At 41.8% G+C, this 19,119-nt stretch overlaps 2 protein-coding genes across 4 annotated transcripts in view; both read right to left on the bottom strand.

Moving 5' to 3' along the window:
* Positions 1-1,245: 1,245 nt before the first annotated feature.
* hspb1 (heat shock protein, alpha-crystallin-related, 1) lies at positions 1,246-5,578 on the bottom strand. The gene is made up of 3 exons (XM_055043415.1): positions 5,069-5,578; positions 2,532-2,595; positions 1,246-1,866 (listed from the first exon to the last, which is right to left on the bottom strand). Exons 1-3 carry the CDS (start codon positions 5,454-5,456, stop codon positions 1,710-1,712), a joined length of 609 nt encoding a protein of 202 aa, XP_054899390.1. The 5' UTR covers positions 5,457-5,578; the 3' UTR covers positions 1,246-1,709.
* Positions 5,579-6,196: 618 nt separating this feature from the next.
* srrm3 (serine/arginine repetitive matrix 3) overlaps positions 6,197-19,119 on the bottom strand; it is a 75,311-nt gene continuing 62,388 nt past the window's right edge. Inside the window, exons 11-14 of one of the 3 annotated variants that reach the window (XM_055043409.1) lie at positions 11,569-11,843; positions 10,917-11,168; positions 10,709-10,834; positions 6,197-7,969 (exon numbers count right to left, since the gene is read on the bottom strand). In XM_055043409.1, the coding sequence (XP_054899384.1) occupies positions 7,693-7,969; positions 10,709-10,834; positions 10,917-11,168; positions 11,569-11,843 (930 nt within the window). In that variant the 3' untranslated portion in view covers positions 6,197-7,692. Of the gene's footprint in view, positions 7,970-9,180; positions 9,694-10,708; positions 10,835-10,916; positions 11,169-11,568; positions 11,847-19,119 lie in introns of those variants that run through there. The other 2 variants (XM_055043408.1, XM_055043410.1) reach the window with 2 other exon arrangements.

Genomic DNA, 19,119 nt, shown 5'->3' on the forward strand with positions numbered 1-19,119 from the left:
TGGCTGTGCCAAGGACTGCACATTTCTGGACTGAGATGTCTGATGTTGTTCCTGGGATCTGTTGTAGCCACTGCTCCAGTTTGGGGGTTACTGCCCCGAGGGCCCCGATGACCACAGGCACCACTGTGGTCTTCACCTTCCAGGCCCTCTCCAGTTCCTCCCTGAGGACCTGGTATTTCTCCAGTTTCTCGTGCTCCTTTTTCCTGATGTTGCAATCACTTGGTATTGCTACATCTACCACAACGGCTTTCCTCTGTTGTTTATCCACTACGACAATGTCTGGTTGGTTCGCCATTACCATTTTGTCTGTCTGGATCTGGAAGTCCCACAGGATCTTAGCTCTGGCGTTCTCTACCACCTTTGGGGGTGTTTCCCACTTTGATCTCGGGGTTTCCAGTCCATATTCTGCACAGATGTTTCTGTACACTATGCCTGCCACTTGGTTATGTCGCTCCATGTACGCTTTCCCTGCCAGTATCTTGCACCCTGCTGTTATGTGCTGGACTGTCTCAGGGGCCTCCTTGCACAACCTACACCTTGGGTCTTGTCTGGTGTGGTAGATCTGGGCCTTTATTGCTCTGGTGTTTAGGGCCTGTTCCTGGGCGGCCAGGATGAGGGCCTCTGTGCTGTCCTTGAGTCCAGCTTTTTCCAGCCATTGGTAGGATTTACTGATATCAGCCACTTGGGTTTATAGTGGGGGTTTTATATATATATATATATATATATATATATATATATATATATATATATATATATATATATATATATATATATATATATATATATATATACACAGACATTATTCTCACGCTACTGTTTTACTTTGATATTTACATCTTTCATGCATTCACAAAATATCTGAAAACATTGTTTTCCTGTTGATTTTTGTTTCTCATATGGAGGTTTTGTTCCAGTAAAAGACAGTAATCTAGAAGTGGTTTGAGAGAAAAAGCAGCTTTCCTGCAAATACTTCACCGATGCGCGATCATCTGAAGCAGCCTCACTGACACTCTGTTATTAAGTCTGTAAAACAACCATCAGGATGCATTTTGCTAGGCCTGAGTCACTCACAGGGCCTGACTCGCTTCATTGCTCTCTCTTGCATGACTGACCATTGCGTGAAAAACTCGGTGAGAGGAAGCTACAACATCCAGAGGCTTGATGTTTCTGTCATTATTAAACACAGCTCAGAGTGACTGATTAAACGTCTCAGTGAGGAGAGAGACAGCTGATGCAGAGGAGACCTTACAGGTTTAATTTTCTTTATTTTCTGGTTCAGTGGCTTAAAAAACAAACAAACACATTTTCAGATATAAATCGGTTGCTTTCCAACCCAGTGACACAGCGTTATTGGCAAGGGACACTACCAGGTGGGTTTGAAGATGCAATAAATAACAGCTAAAATCATCTGTGAATGGGACCAAGCTGAGATGAGTCCTTCAGAGGAGCGTAGTCACAGCTCAATGAACTGGCACATGGCAGTGGTGTAGATGTGTTTACACCATGTGCTCGGCTCAATGCTGTGGGAGGATGGGGGAGGAAAGCAGGGGCAAGCCATAGGGCCAATTTGGAAGAAACAGTAAGATATCCCCCGTTTATATTCACAATTACCGGTAGATAAAACTCTTATATAAAAGTGCGTGTGTGTTTGTGTATGTCGCTGAGTCACTGGGATGATGACTGAGAGAGCTCAAGCCCGGCACGTCTTTCTACTTCTTGGCCACGGCTCCTGAGCTCTCCACGTTTACAGGAATGGTGGTCTCAGAGTACTCCAGGGCTGGCTTGTTGATTGGAGCCTCCACAGTCAGGACGCCCTCTGGAGACAGGGAGGACGTCACCTTCTCGATGTTGGCTGTAGGGGGCAGTCTAGAGAGGCGCGAAAAGGACACGGTCAAGTTTTGGGGTCTCAAAAGTACCGAATCTTTTCACGTTTTGCCCCCTTTCATTCCAATCTTCAAGGTATTTTATTTTTGACAAATGAAAATCTTAGCGCCTCATCCCACTTTATTATGTTCCCGCTAAATAAAATGCAGAACCATTAAATACGCTCCGAGGTCAACAACATACAATATTATGCAAACAAATACTTTTGTCGGAAAACTAACTTCGCAGTACACTGAACTGTAATTGAAATGGGACACCAATAAAGGGCTAAAGATACTTCTGCACGGTACCTATTTCAGTCATTTATAATGAAATGCAGAGACCTTTGATACAAGAACAACAACAGTCAACACTTCACCATGGAATATATTAAAAGCAGTACTGCATTTCAGCCTGTAGGTGACAGCAGAGCTAAACTATAGATTGGCACAGGCAGGGCTTGTCTGCCAGGAGGCCTGAAATCTAATGAATCAGTTATAAACTCAAGCAGATCTAAAAGTAGACAGACTAAGCTTTGATTTGGTTGCTGGCTTATTGCTTTATATTTTAATTATGTCATTATTTTAGATTACAAAGTTAAAAAATAAAAAAAACGGTCAGTGTTGAATTAACCGATTCTTAATTAGTGATAGTTAAAAGTGACTTACGTGTATTTTCTGGTGAAGCTTCTTGACACAAAACCATGTTCGTCCTTTCTTTCTTCATGCTTCCCTGTGAAAACGACAGCGTTATTAGCATTTCCTTAGTGCAATTGTCTATTTTCACCATGCAATTAATGAGATTCAAATGGTAAATTGTTTAATTTTGCTTTCAGATGGCTCTCTTAGTATCGAATGAAATCTACAAAACATGGGTCTTCACAAGGAGGTCTGAAGACATGATTAAGGAAATCAGCTTAAGCTGTGTCTTCTGTTTCCAAACCATGAATTTATGAGATTAGTGCGACAGCTCTTTTAGTAATATATAACCTTTAACCTCAGGCATTTTCTGGAGTATTCAGGCCGAAGCTAATGGATAACCAATAATTCATTAGCAAATTCTATCTAAAAAAAAACAACTACTAGGGAATATTGTAGCACGAAAAAAAGGAATAGAAGGAGAAAAAAAACGACCCTGAAGGGTCGTCTGGTGGTCCATTACAGTGGAGAACATTTTGCTAAAACAGGAGCAGACAGAAAGCAGAGCAATATTTGCGTCAAGGCACAAGCTAATCACTAGCAAAATAGGCTAGTAAATGTGCATAAAAAAATGATATGTTGAAGCTATGAAACTCACCAGTGCAATCTACTGAGATTTTATAAGGCCAGAAATGAAAGTAACTTATTACAGCAGCTTTTGCCATGTTTTTAAATGTGTGCCAGCCATATTGGATTTTCAGGTCAACCCAGGTGAGAAACGTTTGACTTTCTTTTGGAAATTCACTTGGGACGAACTTCCTGTTTCATTTGTTGAATGTGAAATGTGTAAATGAAATGCAGAATCATTTTATCATTTTATTTCTGTCAAAACATATATTTACAAAATTAATACAAGGTCTGAGATGAACTGGTTTAGTCCTTTGCACTCTAAGGAATATTAAATATGACTATTTTTATCTCATCTTGTTCATGAAGGCCTTTGCTTTATGGTTATTATTCTGATCGTTATTAGAAGAAGAAGAAGTGGTTTTGGCGTTGCATGTCTGTCTGTGCTGCTTAAACGCTGCCCCTCTATCATATCTTCTCAATAGGACCAAACGGCTTGATGTAAACACACAACTTCAGCTCAGCTTCTTTAGCCTTTAGTTGTGAACAGGCCTACAGCAGCTGAGGAGATGATACGTTAGCGTGTGGAAAAACATTTCTAATTAAGCTGATGATGTGAACCTTTAGACATGAAGTGTCAAATTCCCCTCCCATTGAATCACACGCTTTGTTTATCTCTGTTTTTCTGACCAGGTCCAGTGTCTTCACACCAGCGAGGCTGGCAGTGAGGCAGCGGGACGGGATCCAGCTGCCCTTTTAAAGTAGCAGATAGCCGCTGTGACTCACAATTACGTCGCTTTGCTGTGAGGACGGTCCTTTTGGTAACGCCACACAGGCGGCGCAGGGTGCAAGGCTTCGGAGATCCAGGTTATTACGGGATCTTACATCAGCTTTCAGTTTGCTTTAGTGTTTTAGGATGATGGAGGGGGAGTTAAAATAGCTTTTTCCATAGCTGACCTGCTTAACTGTCTCTCACAAACTGCATATTGTCTATCTATGGGCTTCTGTTCCTCAGGTCGTGGGGGAGGGGCAGAATACATCTTGAGACGATATCCTGAGGTGAAATCATGACAGGATTGGTTAAATATTACAATTTTGCTCTGCATGTCTGTTAGAGGTTGCAAAAGTTTCCTCCCACAAGTTGAACTGTGTGTTGTGACGTATTTGGAAGGAAATCGGCCAAAACTACCCCTCCCTTCCACTGGGGTGGGGTGTCTTGAGATAATATCCTGAGTTCTCCTTATCCTGCAACTGGAGTCTTATCCCAAGTCTTAACCCTCCTCTGTCTTCGGGTCATTTTGACCCGAAGACAAGAGGAGGTTGTTCTTATTTTTTTCGTCAAGTTCACATTTGAATTGCTGCAGCAGAAAATTCCATCTGAGTTGTGAACACTGTAGGTCTGATTCAGGACTGTTAGATTTCAAGTTTCTGTATGCAGTTGCAATTAAAAAATGTTTTATAAGGGCTTGTCCTCGGGTCATGTCAACCCGAGGGCAACAGGAGGGGGGGGAAATTTGAAAAGATATCAGTTTTACGGAGATCAGTGATGCCATTCCATACTGTTTGCCTGTCCAGCTGTGATTCCTTAGTCTTCCGGTCAGTCTGACCTGAGGCCTGGGTTTGGTTATTTTTATTTCTTTTGTAAAGTTCACATTTGGATTGCTTGAGCCTAAACTTCCCCCTGAGTTGTGCACACCATAGTTCTGATGCAGGACTGTTAGATTAAAGTTTCTGTATGCAGCTGCAATTGAAAAACATATTTTTTAAGGGCTTGTCCTCGGTCGACATAAGCCGAGGACAACAGGAGGGTTAAGGGAAAGTATTGTCCTCCTGCAGTTTAACTTCTTGTAATTCTTGCTTTTCCAACTCCTCACATCTCTCTCTGTGAAGCAAACTTTTAAAACAAGCATGCTGAAAAGGAAGGAAGGAAAAGCGCTCACCAGAAATTTCCAAAACGCCATCCTTGGTCTTCACCACCAGCTCCTCAGGTGAGAAATGGGGGACGTCCAGGGAGATCTTCCAGTTGTCCTGCGTCTGCTTGATCTCGGACATCCCGCTGCTCATCTGCCGGGACAGGGCTCTGGCCTGGTGGGCCATCATGTGTCCCGGGTGGTACATCATAGGGCTCTGGGGTATCATAATATCTGGGGTCATGAGCGATGGCCTCATGTACCCGGGCCAGTGGGTGGTGGGGAACCCAGAGAAGTCCTCGAAGACGGGCGGGAGGCCGAACGCCTGGTCGAAGATGCGGCTGGTTTGGTGCAGGTCCCGGAACGGGTCCCAGCTCTGGACGCGCTGCAAGGTGAAGGGAATGCGTCTCTCGGCCATGCTGGCTGCGGTCAGTCAGAGGAGGTGTGTCTGCAGAAGAAAAGCTCCAAACATGCTCCCTGCCTCTCAGCACAGCACCTTTATACGCTTTGAGACTCCAGCCCCCCGCCGTCAAAACATCCCACCCCCTCCAGCCCCACCGGCACGCCTCCCCCAAGAGGTCTTGGAAAGTGCTGGAACCTCTATTTGTGGCAGACGCAGCATGTAAATAGAATCCAACAGGAGGGCGGTGCGTAGCGTCAGCTGCTCTGTGGAAATCCTGTGAGGAAGCCCCTCCCCTCTCTGTGCTTCTGAAAGAAACTAGAAAACGCTGGAGGGACGCGGGATTGTTCTGGGAGGAACGAGATAAGTTCGCATTTTGGACTGAGGGAGAGAATTCACCTGCATCAACTGTGAATAAATAACAACAATGAGGCCTTTTTAAACCTAAGAATGTAAAAAATATCAATGGAAAGGAAAAGGAGGGATGCATTGAATTCACTTCCAGTGCATTGCTCTGCAGACTCAATGCATTTTATTCAAAGTTTATGTTATAAACCAATTCAAATTAGTGCATCCCTGAATTTTCTTTTTATCTGTAAAATATTTTCAAACAGCTTTATGCTGGGATATGTTTTTCATATCTACTTGAGAAGTAGCTCCAGATTCGCTCTCTAGCTGCCGTATGAATCCCGCCAATGAGCAAGAGACGATCAGCACAGCGTTACGTCTTGAGAAGGGAAAACGCATAACGCGAGAGCTTGATTAATTCCTCATTTGTTTATTACCATGTAGCTTAGTTTGTACAATACAAAGAATGATCTGAACAAAAGGGGCAATGATATACTCGACACACCGGTTGGGTTAGGTCTGCTTACACTAAGAGTTGTACGTTTGAGTGGAAAAAGACTCCGTGAATGGAAAGGAAGACTTAAGTGATTGTATCACCGGTTTACTTGCTGTCCCACAGACGATGCTGTGATTGTTTTTGTCGTGGTACATCTTCAGTTGGCGGACGTAACTAGCTGACCTTCGGTACGGCGTAAATACGATGTGGAGTTTTCTGTCGGGGACAAAAAGACGTTGTGAAAACCACATAGGAAGATTGAGCTTTTTTTTTTCTCTCAGGTGAGGCAAAAAAACAGGAAAGACGGGGCCAGAGTCTGAACAGGCCTGTTGTACAATAATTCAATCATTTACTTTACTTCTGGTCAGTCACTTGTATGTAAACCGAAACCATCTCCTTTGATCATATCCTGATGCATGATCTGTCTGCATCGGTGACAAAATGTAGAATAAATTAAACATCAAATAAATAAATAATCCAATAAATAAACATATAAATAGGATAAACTCGAGATGAAAACACACGTATGCCGGGACATAATTTTGCAGTTTTCCTGCTGATACTTGCTGATCTTTGAAGACGAGGTTTCAACACACACACACACACACACCTACACACGCACGCTCCCACACACACAGATTAGTAGAAAGAACATGGTTACGGGAGGAGAGTGAAAGTACGTAATACACGGCACCCGCCCCCCCTCCCTTCACGCACTCAATGGCACCCTTCTCAGTTTGTAAATCCTCTTCCAGGAGAATCTTTGTAACATGCTAAACACGCCTGCTTAAGCTAAATGGAATATACAGTGCATAGTTTACAAAGCCAGAACGTATCAGAGTTTAAATCTATACAGGCAATATCGATACAATAAAAGTTATAATCATAAAAAAGCTGGGTTTTTTTGTTGTCTTTTTTTTCTTTGTTCCCTCCATCTGTCCAGTTCTCCTTTGTTCTAACTTTTGTTGATCTCTGCTATTGGATAAGAAGACGGGTTTGAAGGGATGAGCACAGGATGGCAGGGAAAACAAACATCTGGAAGGTTTCCTTTTGGTGGGCTTTGTTTTCTATTTAGCTCCTGTTTGTTTTATTTTTTAGAATACATATATGTTTCTCTACTTTCACGGAGCATGTGTTTGTTTACCAACTCCCTTCTGGTGGTGGAGGATGAGACGGAAAAGTGCTAGCTGATGGTGCGATTTGTTCCTTGGGCTCAGTCAATTGATGAGTTTTTGTTTCTTGTTTTGCCTGTGCGATGCATGATCAGAGACGGTTCGATCCAAACGAATGTGCCGTAATAAAATACAGAGCGTCTTTGTTCAGGCTCTTTTCTGGAGACGGTGTTGTCCCTGATGGAGGAGCTTGGACTCCGGAAGGGAAGACTCGCAACATCCTCCACCTTGTCGGCGTTCAGAAGCCCGGGCTGTCGTAGCTGCTGTGGCTGTAGTAGCTGTGGTGGCTGCGGGAGCGGCTCCTGCTCCGGCTCCAGCTCCGGCTGCGGCTTTTGCTGCGACTCCGGCTCCAGTTCCGGCTGCGGCTGCGGCTCCTGCTGTGGCTCTGGCTTCTGGTGCGGCTGTAGCTGCTGTAGCTGCTGTAGCTGCGGCTGCGGCTGGACCGGGACGGGCTGCTGTCGTAGCTCGACGACGACGGACTGGGCCGGTAGTACGGGATCGGCCGCTTCCGAGCGCTGAGGGGGCGGGGCAGGGACAAAGACGTCGGAGAGAGACAGCAGTGTGACAAGTTAGGATGAGGGAGGTGTTAAGACATTAAGGTGATCAGGCTGTTATCTGCAACGTGATGCTTTAGAGACAAGACCAGCAAGTCAGAGTTAGGTCCCAGAAACAGTAAACGAGTGCAATTTCTAAAAGAGATGAGCTTTGTGGGTTATAAAAAGCTGATCATCCACACACTCAGCAGCAGGAAAATGCATTTTGTTAGTTGAAGCTTGAATAGATCGAATTGTTAATAGCAACCGTGGAATTGCTTCCTGTAAGGTAATCGGCTGTTAGCGCCACCAAAAGAACCGCCTTTCTCTCAGTGGAGGTCGTCACCCACACAAATCAACACCGGGGGTCGGAGAAATGCTACCAAGGAGACGCACAACATGTCTGCCCCTCCTTCTCATTCCAGCAGAACCGTGGAGTTTTCAACATTTTAGTCACTGGTGTGGTATTCGCTCAAACATCGGACTCAAATGACCTGATCGCGAACCGGAAATGCTGGCAACACTTTTCAGTGTGGAAGTTCTTACTGAAGGTGGACGACTTAGAGCCATCTGTTTTTAAATATCAGGTGTTTAAGATGTTTTTAGAGTTGTAATTAGGTTGCCGATAGGCTGTTATGTTCAAACAAGGATGAACATAAATTTGCTGTTTTTTTTTTTTGTTTGTTTGTTTTATTCCAGTTTCGAATTTGTTTTGACAGAAAATGCTGACAGCGTTTACATTTCAGGTAAAGATCTGTTTTATCTGGGAAGTTCAGATAATTCCAATTAGTTACGCTAATTGCGCCAACAGATACTACAGCAGCTTATAATGTCAGTTTAGTCTTTTTTTTTTTTTATAAAATAAAATCTGTTCAACTCCACAGGTGTGTAATGTGATGTCAGGCGTTTTCAATAAAATATTTGACTGATTATTGTACTGTCAATTATAACTAAAATACTTACATTTTCAATCAAAACCAGGCTGTTTTTTTTTTGTTTGTTGTTTTTATATGTTTATTATATTGTAAATTTAACTCCTCACAATATTCCAGAAGATTTAAAATGTTTAATTGTGCACAAAATCTTTGGTTGGTGGATATCCGGAATAAACACGTTGAACCTTTGCAGTTTATTTTCTGTCAGAATATTGTAACAAACAGCTAACAGAATAAAGTCAGAAATATTTTCAACTGTTTTTAATTGCCTGCCATTTTATATGAACTCCTGAGTTTGACAACATTTACACATTTATGGGAAAAAGTCCAGGCAGTTCTGTGGCTTGAAGGAGTTTATGTCGGGTCAGAAGTTTTTTTTTTAGTTTTTTTTAGAGAAATCACAAAATGAATGTTCAGCGGAACCTTCATCTTCTGCATCTGATGTTCTGCCAATGACCGAGTAAATGGACCTTGGCAGCATTTCGGTGTTTGCTTCCCTGCGCTGCAGCGTTAGTGCGTGATGTCAGTGGGGTGTAGCTTTAAGAACTGAACGGCGAGCTTGAGAGGTGTGATGGAGAAAGAGAGAAAGGACAAAGGAAAAGACAAGACGAGTCCAGGTTTACTCAGGGGAGCTCTGACGGTTTGATGTTCGGCTGAGTTCAGGGGTCAGACTAGCAGGGCTCTGCTGCACGGCAGCTGTTACCAGGGTAACAAGCCTGCAGCACGTGGATTCAGCAGCATCCCGTTGTCTCCAAGCGAGGACCTTCAGGACTGAAGCAAACACGACAAGGTACACGCATTTCACTCATCGGGTCCGTCAACACTTCACACGAACAGGGAGAGAAACGGCAAAGTGGATTTAACAGGAGTGGGGGAATCTTCCTTTCCTCCTGCTCAAGTAACCGATTACAAGAAACCATACAACAAGTAGGACTGATGAGGATGAAAAACTAATCATTTAACGTGAAGAACAAACCAAACATATGTGGCAGATAAAAATGATGCCTAACATGTTGTTTTCTCAGTGAAGATACTTCGAATATTCACGGCAAATCTCTGAAAAAAAAAACACAGAGAAATCAAATCGAACCCAGAGCGCAACATTGATCCATAAATTATGTGTAATAAATTGTAACCGCATGAAAAAAAAAATAGTACCAATGAAGAAAAGGCATAGGAAACCAAGAAAGCAGCTGAAATCTGTCGGTATTTAGTAACCAATCCTGCTGCTGTGTGCAATTCAACATTATCCGCTTTAAATTTAACTGGTGACTGTGAAATGTTTTCTCATTACCGAAGTATTACACAGAGTGGTGTGGTTGGTAAGGCAAAAGGTCTATTTTCTAATTGAGTTCATTTATATTTATATAGCGCTAATTCACAACAAAGGAAGTCTCAAGGCACTTTACAAAAACCAACCATTTCAATTCAATTATATTTGCATTTCGATTGATCAAACAGTACAGTAAGATAAATTAGGGTTTCAGAGATGCTACAAAGGAAACCCATCAGATCGAATTCACTCCTCCTGGACAAACACGCATAGTTTACAGTTTTTACTTTCTATTTGTATAAATAGGCAAGGTGTCTGATCCATACTGTCCATATAACTGAAATATTATGTTAAAAAGTCCAAGTTTCCTCCTTCTAATGCCTTTTTGTATGGCATCTCTTGAAGCTGCTGAACACGAGACATTTTCACACATGAGCAGGGCATTTTATGTAAAGGCTGTGATGTTCTACGATAGAAACCAGGATGTTTATTCTGGCGATAAAGAGGCGTTACCTGGTGATCCTCCGAGCCTCCATGAAGCTGGGGGAGTCCCTTCTTCTCTTCCTGATGGGCGAGTAGCTGCGTGAGCGGCGCCGAGCTCGGCTGTCGGTGTCCGAGCGGTTGGCGCTGTCCTTCTCTCTGCGTGACAGACAGTCGGCCGTCAGAGCGGCAGCAGCAAAGCGAATCTAGGTGGCGAGACCTTCGTCCCGCTGGGCCTCACCTGGAGACGTTCTGTCTGCTGTGCGGGGACTTGACCTTGCCGGTGCCCTTGTCTCTGGAGGCCGAGCGCGAGGACGAGCGGCCGCTGCTCCAGGAGCTGCTGCGCTGCCGGAGGTTGGCTTTGCTCCGAGACTTGTCGTTCTTCCTACCTGACACGTGTGAGTGGCGTCCCGGAGACGCCGACGGGCTCTTGTGATGCGCCTGGCCTCGATTAGAGCGGCTGTGACGCTTGGAGGAGTGGCCACCTTTTGCCCTGGGGGAAAAATGCAGCAATTTAATTGATTCATTTGTTTTGTTTATTAATGTAAGTACGTCTTCTGTTGTTTTCTGTCTGAAAAATCAATAAACCAAATAAAACACACAATCGACACTTTTTAGCCACAATGGAATCAGCAGATCAATCCAAAAATGTAAATTGACAGAGCAAAAAAAGAAACGAATAAGAAAAAATATACATATTTAATATTGTCTCCATGTTTTTTCTCCTTTATGTGTACATTGTTTTATTGTAAGAAGCAATATATATACGTCATTTTAAAATCAAGAGGAGCAGGAAGGGATGAAAAGTCATAACTTTGTTGACCTCTTTCCAGAATGCCACAAATCTGAGCAATTTGGCGAGAAGAGCTTGGAAAAGTCCAGCACCGGCTTACTTTCGCTGATGACGGGACGTCCTCCCTTTGTGAACGTGGTTGTGCTGGGAGTGGGCCGAGTCGCTGCTGTGATCGGGGGAGTGGGAGCTCCTTCTCTGGCCTCGCTGGCCGCTTCTACTCCCTGACGTCTGAGTTAAGGAGCTCCCGACAGCTGCGATCTTGCCATCCACACTCCCAGTCTCTTCGGCTTGGCTCCTGCTGGGGGCGCTGTGGAGCTTTTGCTCTTTTAGTAAAGAGGACTGGATGCCTGCAGAGCTTGCATTCAGCAGACGCAGCTTCTGCAGAGAAATTACGACCAACAAAGGAAAAGAACAAAAAGAAAAGAAATAGGACAAAAATAGCATCAGAATGTTTTCAGGCTGGTGATAAAGAGCTACGGTTTACTTGCCAAAAGAAGATAAACATCTAAAAGAAAAAAAAGATCTAGGTTTTCTCCATATGGCTTATAGATAGTCCTCTATGGTGCAGCGCATGCAATACTTGACATGCAAAACCATAATGAGTTGAGAGAAATAAAAATAAGAATCGCAAAAAACAAACAAAAGAACTAGGAAGAGAGAGGGAATAAAGAAAAAGTGAACCAAATAAGTTTTAGAGCAGAGGCAGAAAGAACAGAGCTACAGATTCTGGAGAATAGAAAGAGGACTTCTTCAGTATTTTTTATTTTTTTTTAGTAATGGCTAAAAATAATAGAAATGAAACAAAACAGGAAGAGAAGACAACTTGACGAAACATCACAGAAATGGAAGGAACAAAATAAAGATCACAATTATTGAATCAGTTGAATCAGAAAACAAACTGACTGTTACTCAATTTTCTCTGTGTGTTTCCTGAGAACATTTGCTGAGATGTGAACAGCGACCCATTTTCTTTTTTTTTCTTTTTTTTTTTTTTCAATGGTTACTCTTGTTTAACTCCCTTCTGTTTAACATCCACTTACCAATAAAGTGGTATTCCCTCCTTTAGTAGGTAAGGTATGAAGAAAAGGGAAAAGTGGGGCAACATAAGTGCATCATTAGATTCACAAAATGCAAGAGAAAAAGACACAAAACCTTTCCCTGCCAGTGACTCATGAGACAATGCATGGAAATCAAGAGAAAAGAACTGAAAAGCAAAGAGGAGAACCCACAATGTGCAGGGAGTCCCTCACACAGAGCGTAAATGCTCCGGACCCGGGCGCTTTCCTAAAAAAAAAACAAAGAAATCACGCAGCAGCTGCCTGGTTCAAAGGTGAAATAAGTCTTCCTCACTGTCTACAGAGGACCTGAACTGTTTGGACGTTACCGACTTCAGCGTCTGGGCTCATGGAGCCCCTTAAATCCAGGACATTAACTCTTACGAAAACAGCCTCGTTTATTTTCCAGAGAGCTGCTCCAACAGGAACATTTCATCCTCACTGACGTCGTCCAAGATCGCTGGAGCTGGCAAACCTCCATTGTACTGATATAACCTTTTTATTGAGCTGAAGTGAAAAGCAATTCTTAAAAAAGAAAAAAAAAATGCAGTTACAATAATAGACCACCGTTTACAAGGGTAAGGCTGATTTTATCACATAAAGCTCTGCAAAAGTATCCAAAGTCATTTCCACATTGTGACACGTCAGAAACATAAACAGTTTATATTTGGCTTTTATGCACATAAAATGATTTTAGTCGGCTGATCGGCTCAACGTCAACATGTTTATGGTGTTTCTTACATGACTTATAGTAAATTGTGGGTCTATTTCTCTCCTTGCCCTGTTTTTGAAGATGAGCATGTCTTAGCAAGCTTGCTATGTAGTTCGGCATATTTCTTTAAAATGTTTCAAATGTGGAAACAAGCATAACAGTTGGTCTGCTCGGCCCTCAGGTCGTGTGTTTTTTCACGTATTCCTCTTACATTTTAGGATGTTTTCACAATGGCTGCCGTGTTTTTGTTTTGTTTTAACCTTTCAAATTAATTATTGGATAAAGATGTTACGTATTTTCACAACTTGGATGAGCTGTGCATAACACTATACGTTTTTGACTTTGGCCATCATATTCATGTAACTTTAAATTAATAACATGCAACATTTCACAGGATGAGCAACAGTCATCTTCATGGTTAGCATTAGCTTCTAATCGTTTTTTTATATGTTGAGCAGATTAGCTATGGCAGAGCTATGTTTAATTTTCGGTTAGGATACCACTTGTAACCCCAAGTGGTATCAACTACCTATTTTAGTGCAAATATATAATATATTTATTTTCTATGGCTCAAAATGTGCAAAAAAGTTTGATTTGACACCAAACACGTTCATCTAATTCAGCACAACCAAGGTGTCCATCTTGGAAAATTGTCTAGCAGACAAAATAATTATTTTTTTTTATGGCTCCAGTTATGCATAATTTGACACTGAAAGTATTTATCTGTGATAACTCTGCCGACCATTTTGAATCTTTCAGTGTGTAATTGTTTGCCTTGCTTGCTTTTCCTACTACTTTACAGTCACACATTGTTCTTTGTCAGACCCAAACATTCATATGATATAATACACTGAAGTTTGTTGCTGTAATATGACAAAATGTGGAAAGGCTTAATATATATATAAATATATATATTTTTAAGTGAACAAATCCATTGAAAGGACCAAAACGAAAAAGTAATTCATGATGTTACAAAAGATGGATACCGATCGTGAAAGTGACATTCTGTATTTAGGTACAGATTTTTTCCCTTATTCAATATTATTTTACAAGTAAAACATTAATGTTCATATCATTTACTTAATAACCAGACTGAAAGCAACTTTCATTCATTTTCAGATAAAAGTTGAACAAAAACAAATAACTCCTCTTTAAGTAGCCGGCGTCCTGAAAAGGCCTGTTTTGAACAGGAAGGTTTCGTTCAGGGACAGTATTTGTGGTCCTACAAGGTCACAGCCAGTAGATTCTCTTTTTTTATTTTAATTTTGATCATTGTCGCAGTAGTACCACAAAATATCGCGATAAAATTCTACCTCATACCCATGTGAAGATTGATCCCAAACAATATTGTGAGTTTTTAAAAGCTTTTTCTTTGTTAAGCAACAAAAATAATACACAATGGGAAGAAATATTTTACCAACAAAGACTATTATGGCTTTTAAATAAAAAAAAGAAAGAAAAGTGGAGCTTTTTTAAGGGCCAAATGAATCCCAGGCTCCATAGGGACCAACTAATCAACACAAACAGTAGCTTTGGTCTTTTCAAAGGATTTGTTCGTAGGAGGAAACAACACGGCGGTGTCGACATTATCCTTTAAACAGTGTCTCGTATTGTAAGCTTTCAGCGACAATAAGGCCTAGATTAGACATTCGCCAGGGCGCTGAGGAACTACAACTCTTAATGCACTCTGCTAGAAAACAAAAGACAAAAAGAGAGCAAAACCTCCAAAATGTGTTTCAGAAAAAGCAAATTTGGCAGGATCTTCAGCATGCATTATCAACGGGCTGAACAGCTCGGTCAAACCAAAGATAGGACAAAAAGCACCGACTGGTTGCTGCAGAAAGAGAAGCCGTTCTCCACGGGAGAGAAGACAACTAAGCGGCGTAGTCAGAAAATATACAACCACTGGTGATTGTGATGGCGGTCAGAAACTGTCGGAAATAAAATAAATAAAAATATGGAAAAACTCAAAAGACGAATGGACTAAATGACTAACAGAGAAATGCCGGACAAACAATTTTTATTTCATTTTTTTAACCAAAATAAGTAAAGTAATGGGACCTGGAAGATAAGAGCGGGATAGTGGACTTCTGAATGAGGTTAAGGAGTAAAGAGAAAAACCAGAGCTCTATGTAATCCAATCTCTCACGAGTCAAATCATAATTGATGAAGTCAGACTGATTTAGTTAAAGATCATTGGTCAACAACAGAAAGAGAGGAAGAGAAAGAGAGAGAAACATTGACGTCACTCAGGCTAGGGTGCTTGTCACATTCTCATCTGCATAAAGATCACGTGCGTAGGCAAAGCGTTACCTACCTTCCATTTCAACCAGTGACACGTATGCAATATCAACAAAAAAAGGAAAGAAAGAAAAAAGGAAAAAAAAAAAGGAGAAAGGAATGTTCTCCGCAGCGAAATGGGAAAAAGACAATGACCTCTTTTAGTATCATGGCTACATATTTGAGTCCAGAGATTGAGGAGGAATAAACAAAACAAAAAAAAGTCAAAAGAAAATAGAGGAAAAGATAAAAAATTAAAAGACGAAGAATCCAGATGGAATTCAAAAGCCAACTAAAACCAGAAACAATGAATGAAACTAGAGACTACATGATTTGCTGTCTTTTTCGCTTGTACAAATGCAGCCATATTTGTATCAAAACAGGGGAGGGAGGATAGAGGGACAGAGTTAATTAGATTAGTGGAGCGAGGGAAGAGGAGGAGGAGGAGGAATAAAAGGAGGAGGAGGGCATGCAGAGCTGGCTGATGTGAAAGAGATGTGGGAAGAAAAATAACAAGAGTGAGACGTGAGTCACACTGGGCGAAGATGAACAGGTAGCAGAGGAGGAGGAGAGGAGGAGGAGGAAGTCACTGCTAAGATGGACAAACTAAAAAGAGTCAGCACATTTCAAAGGGACCCCAGTCACATTTTGGCCCCGGAGGCTTCTCCAGCAGCAGTGAACCATGCGCTTCACTCTGGACTTTTAGATGCTGGCTGGCCCAGCTCTATTACAAAACCCCTTTTTTCATTTAATATGTTTAAAACTATAAGCAGAACTGCAGCAACAAAGAGCAATCTGCCCTCCAAGGCTTACCCCTCAAATGGCTAGGGTCCCTTTTAACGTCATCACTCGTGTTAATAAGGCTGTTAGATGTCAACGTTATTTGAGGCTGTGTTCATTTATTTATTTATTGGATACTCCTTCACAATGAATGAAAACAAAAGTGGCTCCTATTCAGACCCGTTGGTCCACCGTGCAGGAGGCAGACCGCCGTGGGGAAACTGGGAGAAGCAGCAGCAAACGGGTTGTTGGTCCCTTCAAAAACCAAAAGTGCTGTCTTTTGAAAACACTGTGTCATAAAGTACTTTTTAGAAAAGTATGAATTACTTGTGAATCTCTGCTGCTCCGACTAAACATGAACCCTCTAGCGCCCTCCTGTGGCTGGGAAAGTGTCACACATCCAGCTTCCGTAAGAGGACAACGTGAGGCTCACATTTCCTCTACCAAGCTAAAAAGATGATTTAAAAAAAAAAACAATCTGCTTGGATGTTTCCTGTAATGTCACACTGGTTCGGTCGTCCTTAATATTATATTTCATCAAATTATGGGCTGCATGTCTGCCTGAACTGTCAGCTCTAGAGTTTTAAATAAAACAAAAAGAATCCATTTCACCGATTATTCATTTTATTTCCACTTTGCAAGCATTTAAAAAACGTTACAACAATAAATCTTTTGATCTGTGTTTCTACCCAGCCATCTTTCGACCTTCCTGTGGCGCCTGTATGTGACCAGCTTTGCACACACAGACTCCAGCATGGACTTGTGCCGGTGTTAGAACATCTGTGGTCAAACCACAAATCCTCAGCTGTGTTTCGGTCTGGACTCGCAATACAAGGCAATCTATCGATCTTACTTTTGCAAGCGCCTTGTGTTGGTTTTTATTTTATTTTTAGTCCTCCAACTGTATTTATTCATCAAAAATGGCAAGGTTTTGTTTTCAAAACACTATTTAAAATGTGACTCCATTTAGATGTGCTGAAGGTAAAAATGGCTCTTAGTACTGCAAAGGTTGAGATTTTCTGTTATTCGACCAAATTCTAATAAAATGCATTAGACGTTTGTGGTTGTAATGTGACAAAATATGAGAAATCTTCAAGTGTATTTCTTATTTTTTCCTGTACCAGCAAAATCTCTGATTTGAACATGCTTTAGGTTCCTCATAAAGGGAAGCTTTAAGAAGGAGGAGAGACTAATTAGCGGTTTTATTTGTTAGCTGCTACTTCAAGTTCTCCTGGGAGTTTTCTGCCTCCTCCATGGTGGAGAGACGGTTCCAAAGGGACCTACTGCAGGAACACAAACTGTGCTGATGGAGAACCAAAGAATCACACAGCTTCATAAATAAAAAAAATAAATAAATAAAACATCGGTTAGATCAAGAATCTGTCGTTTTGGTGAGACGCTGTGGCTTTTTAAAACTCTTCTAACTCTCGGTGGCGTTGCATTGTGGCAGCGTCACATTATCTATTAAAAAACGCTGGCAGAAAAATTATGACCAAATCACATGCTCCTCTTTTACTCCATCCCCACTTCTTTAGAGGTTTTTCAGTCTTCTTGCACGCATGAATTAGAAAGCAACCGGCTCCTGCCGCCTTTTGGAGACGTGCACACTGAAATGGTGCAGCAGTAAGGAGGAGCATGTGTTTGACGCCTGGTGGAGTTGTTGGATGCCTGGAAGAGAAGGGGAACTATCTCCTTTAGAAGAAAGACAACTGCATTGACAAGAAGACACTATGACACATACCCAGTTAACCTACTTGATCCAGTTCCAAAGCATATGAGCGCTTTTTACATGGACAAGACAGAGAGATTTGGGCATTTATTCACGGGCAAATATTATGTGAACCAATAAGGGCGGAAGAAAACATAAACACAGCAATGAAAGAAATAAGCAGGGAGAGGAAAAGGGGGGGAAACAGGGATCAGATGAGATCTTTTCGACACATGCAAGCTGGAGTAGAAAAACGGGGATTTCAGTTCTCAGGAGGAAGTGTTTACAGTGTGCGCAGCCAAGTTTAGAGACATATTCATCAAAGAAATGGCATTTCACAATCAGCTGCTGTGAGATACCCCTGTGACTGAGGCCTTTTAAATTCATTCCAACGTCTCCTGGGAGGCTGCTGCAGTATTAATAATCCCTTTATAGGAGGGAGGTCGTTTTCAGAAATCAACACAGGAGTTTAGAGCTCATTGGAGGAAACGAGGGCTGGTTGTCTGATTCGTGACTCTTTAAGCTTTTGGAGCATATATGTTTGATTATAAAGAATTAAAAAAAATAGTACAAAGCACCCATAAACACAAGTTCGTTTTGTACAAGCTTTGCATTTACTGCGTCATATTTGAATGGAGAAGAAATAACGGCAATGCAAAATGTATTTTCCCACCTGCAGATTTCTGCCGTTTCATCATCAAACAAACAAGGTTTGGTATCAAAAATAAAACATAAACTCAGTTACAAAGTAACCACGTCTTAACATTAAAAATAACAGAGCAACTATTTATTTATTTTTTTCTCCAAAGAGTTTTTGCAGCGGCTCGTATTTTTGACAGTAGGCAGACAGGAAAGAGGGCAAAGACATGCGGCAAAGGTCGCCGGGACCAGGAGTCGAACCCGCGACGTGCTAATAACCCCCTGAGCAACTATTGCAAACATTCACCATGATGCTTCAGCAAAGAGAGCGCCACATCGTCTCTGTCACATCAACCTTTTTTTTGCACACTCTCCTTACTTTTTGAGATCTGAGTGTTTTATTTAGCTTTTATCTGGGCTTGTGTCCCACAGCAGAACAATGCCCCTCATTGACGTGTTTGCTGTTCCCCATAGTAA

Source organism: Poeciliopsis prolifica, unplaced genomic scaffold (genome assembly GCF_027474105.1).
Source record: "Poeciliopsis prolifica strain line A6 unplaced genomic scaffold, Auburn_PproV2 SCAFFOLD019, whole genome shotgun sequence".
In the NCBI taxonomy this organism is placed as follows: domain Eukaryota; kingdom Metazoa; phylum Chordata; class Actinopteri; order Cyprinodontiformes; family Poeciliidae; genus Poeciliopsis; species Poeciliopsis prolifica.

Excerpts from the sequence above, each read along its gene's own strand:
- hspb1 (XM_055043415.1), bottom strand. The coding sequence starts at position 5,456 with ATGGCCGAGAGACGCATTCCCTTCACCTTGCAGCGCGTCCAGAGCTGG. Across the intron at positions 2,596-5,068 it reads TGGCGTTTTGGAAATTTCTG|GGAAGCATGAAGAAAGAAAG; the intron begins GTGAGCGCTTTT and ends TCGTTTTCACAG. Across the intron at positions 1,867-2,531 it reads AGCTTCACCAGAAAATACAC|ACTGCCCCCTACAGCCAACA; the intron begins GTAAGTCACTTT and ends GCGCCTCTCTAG.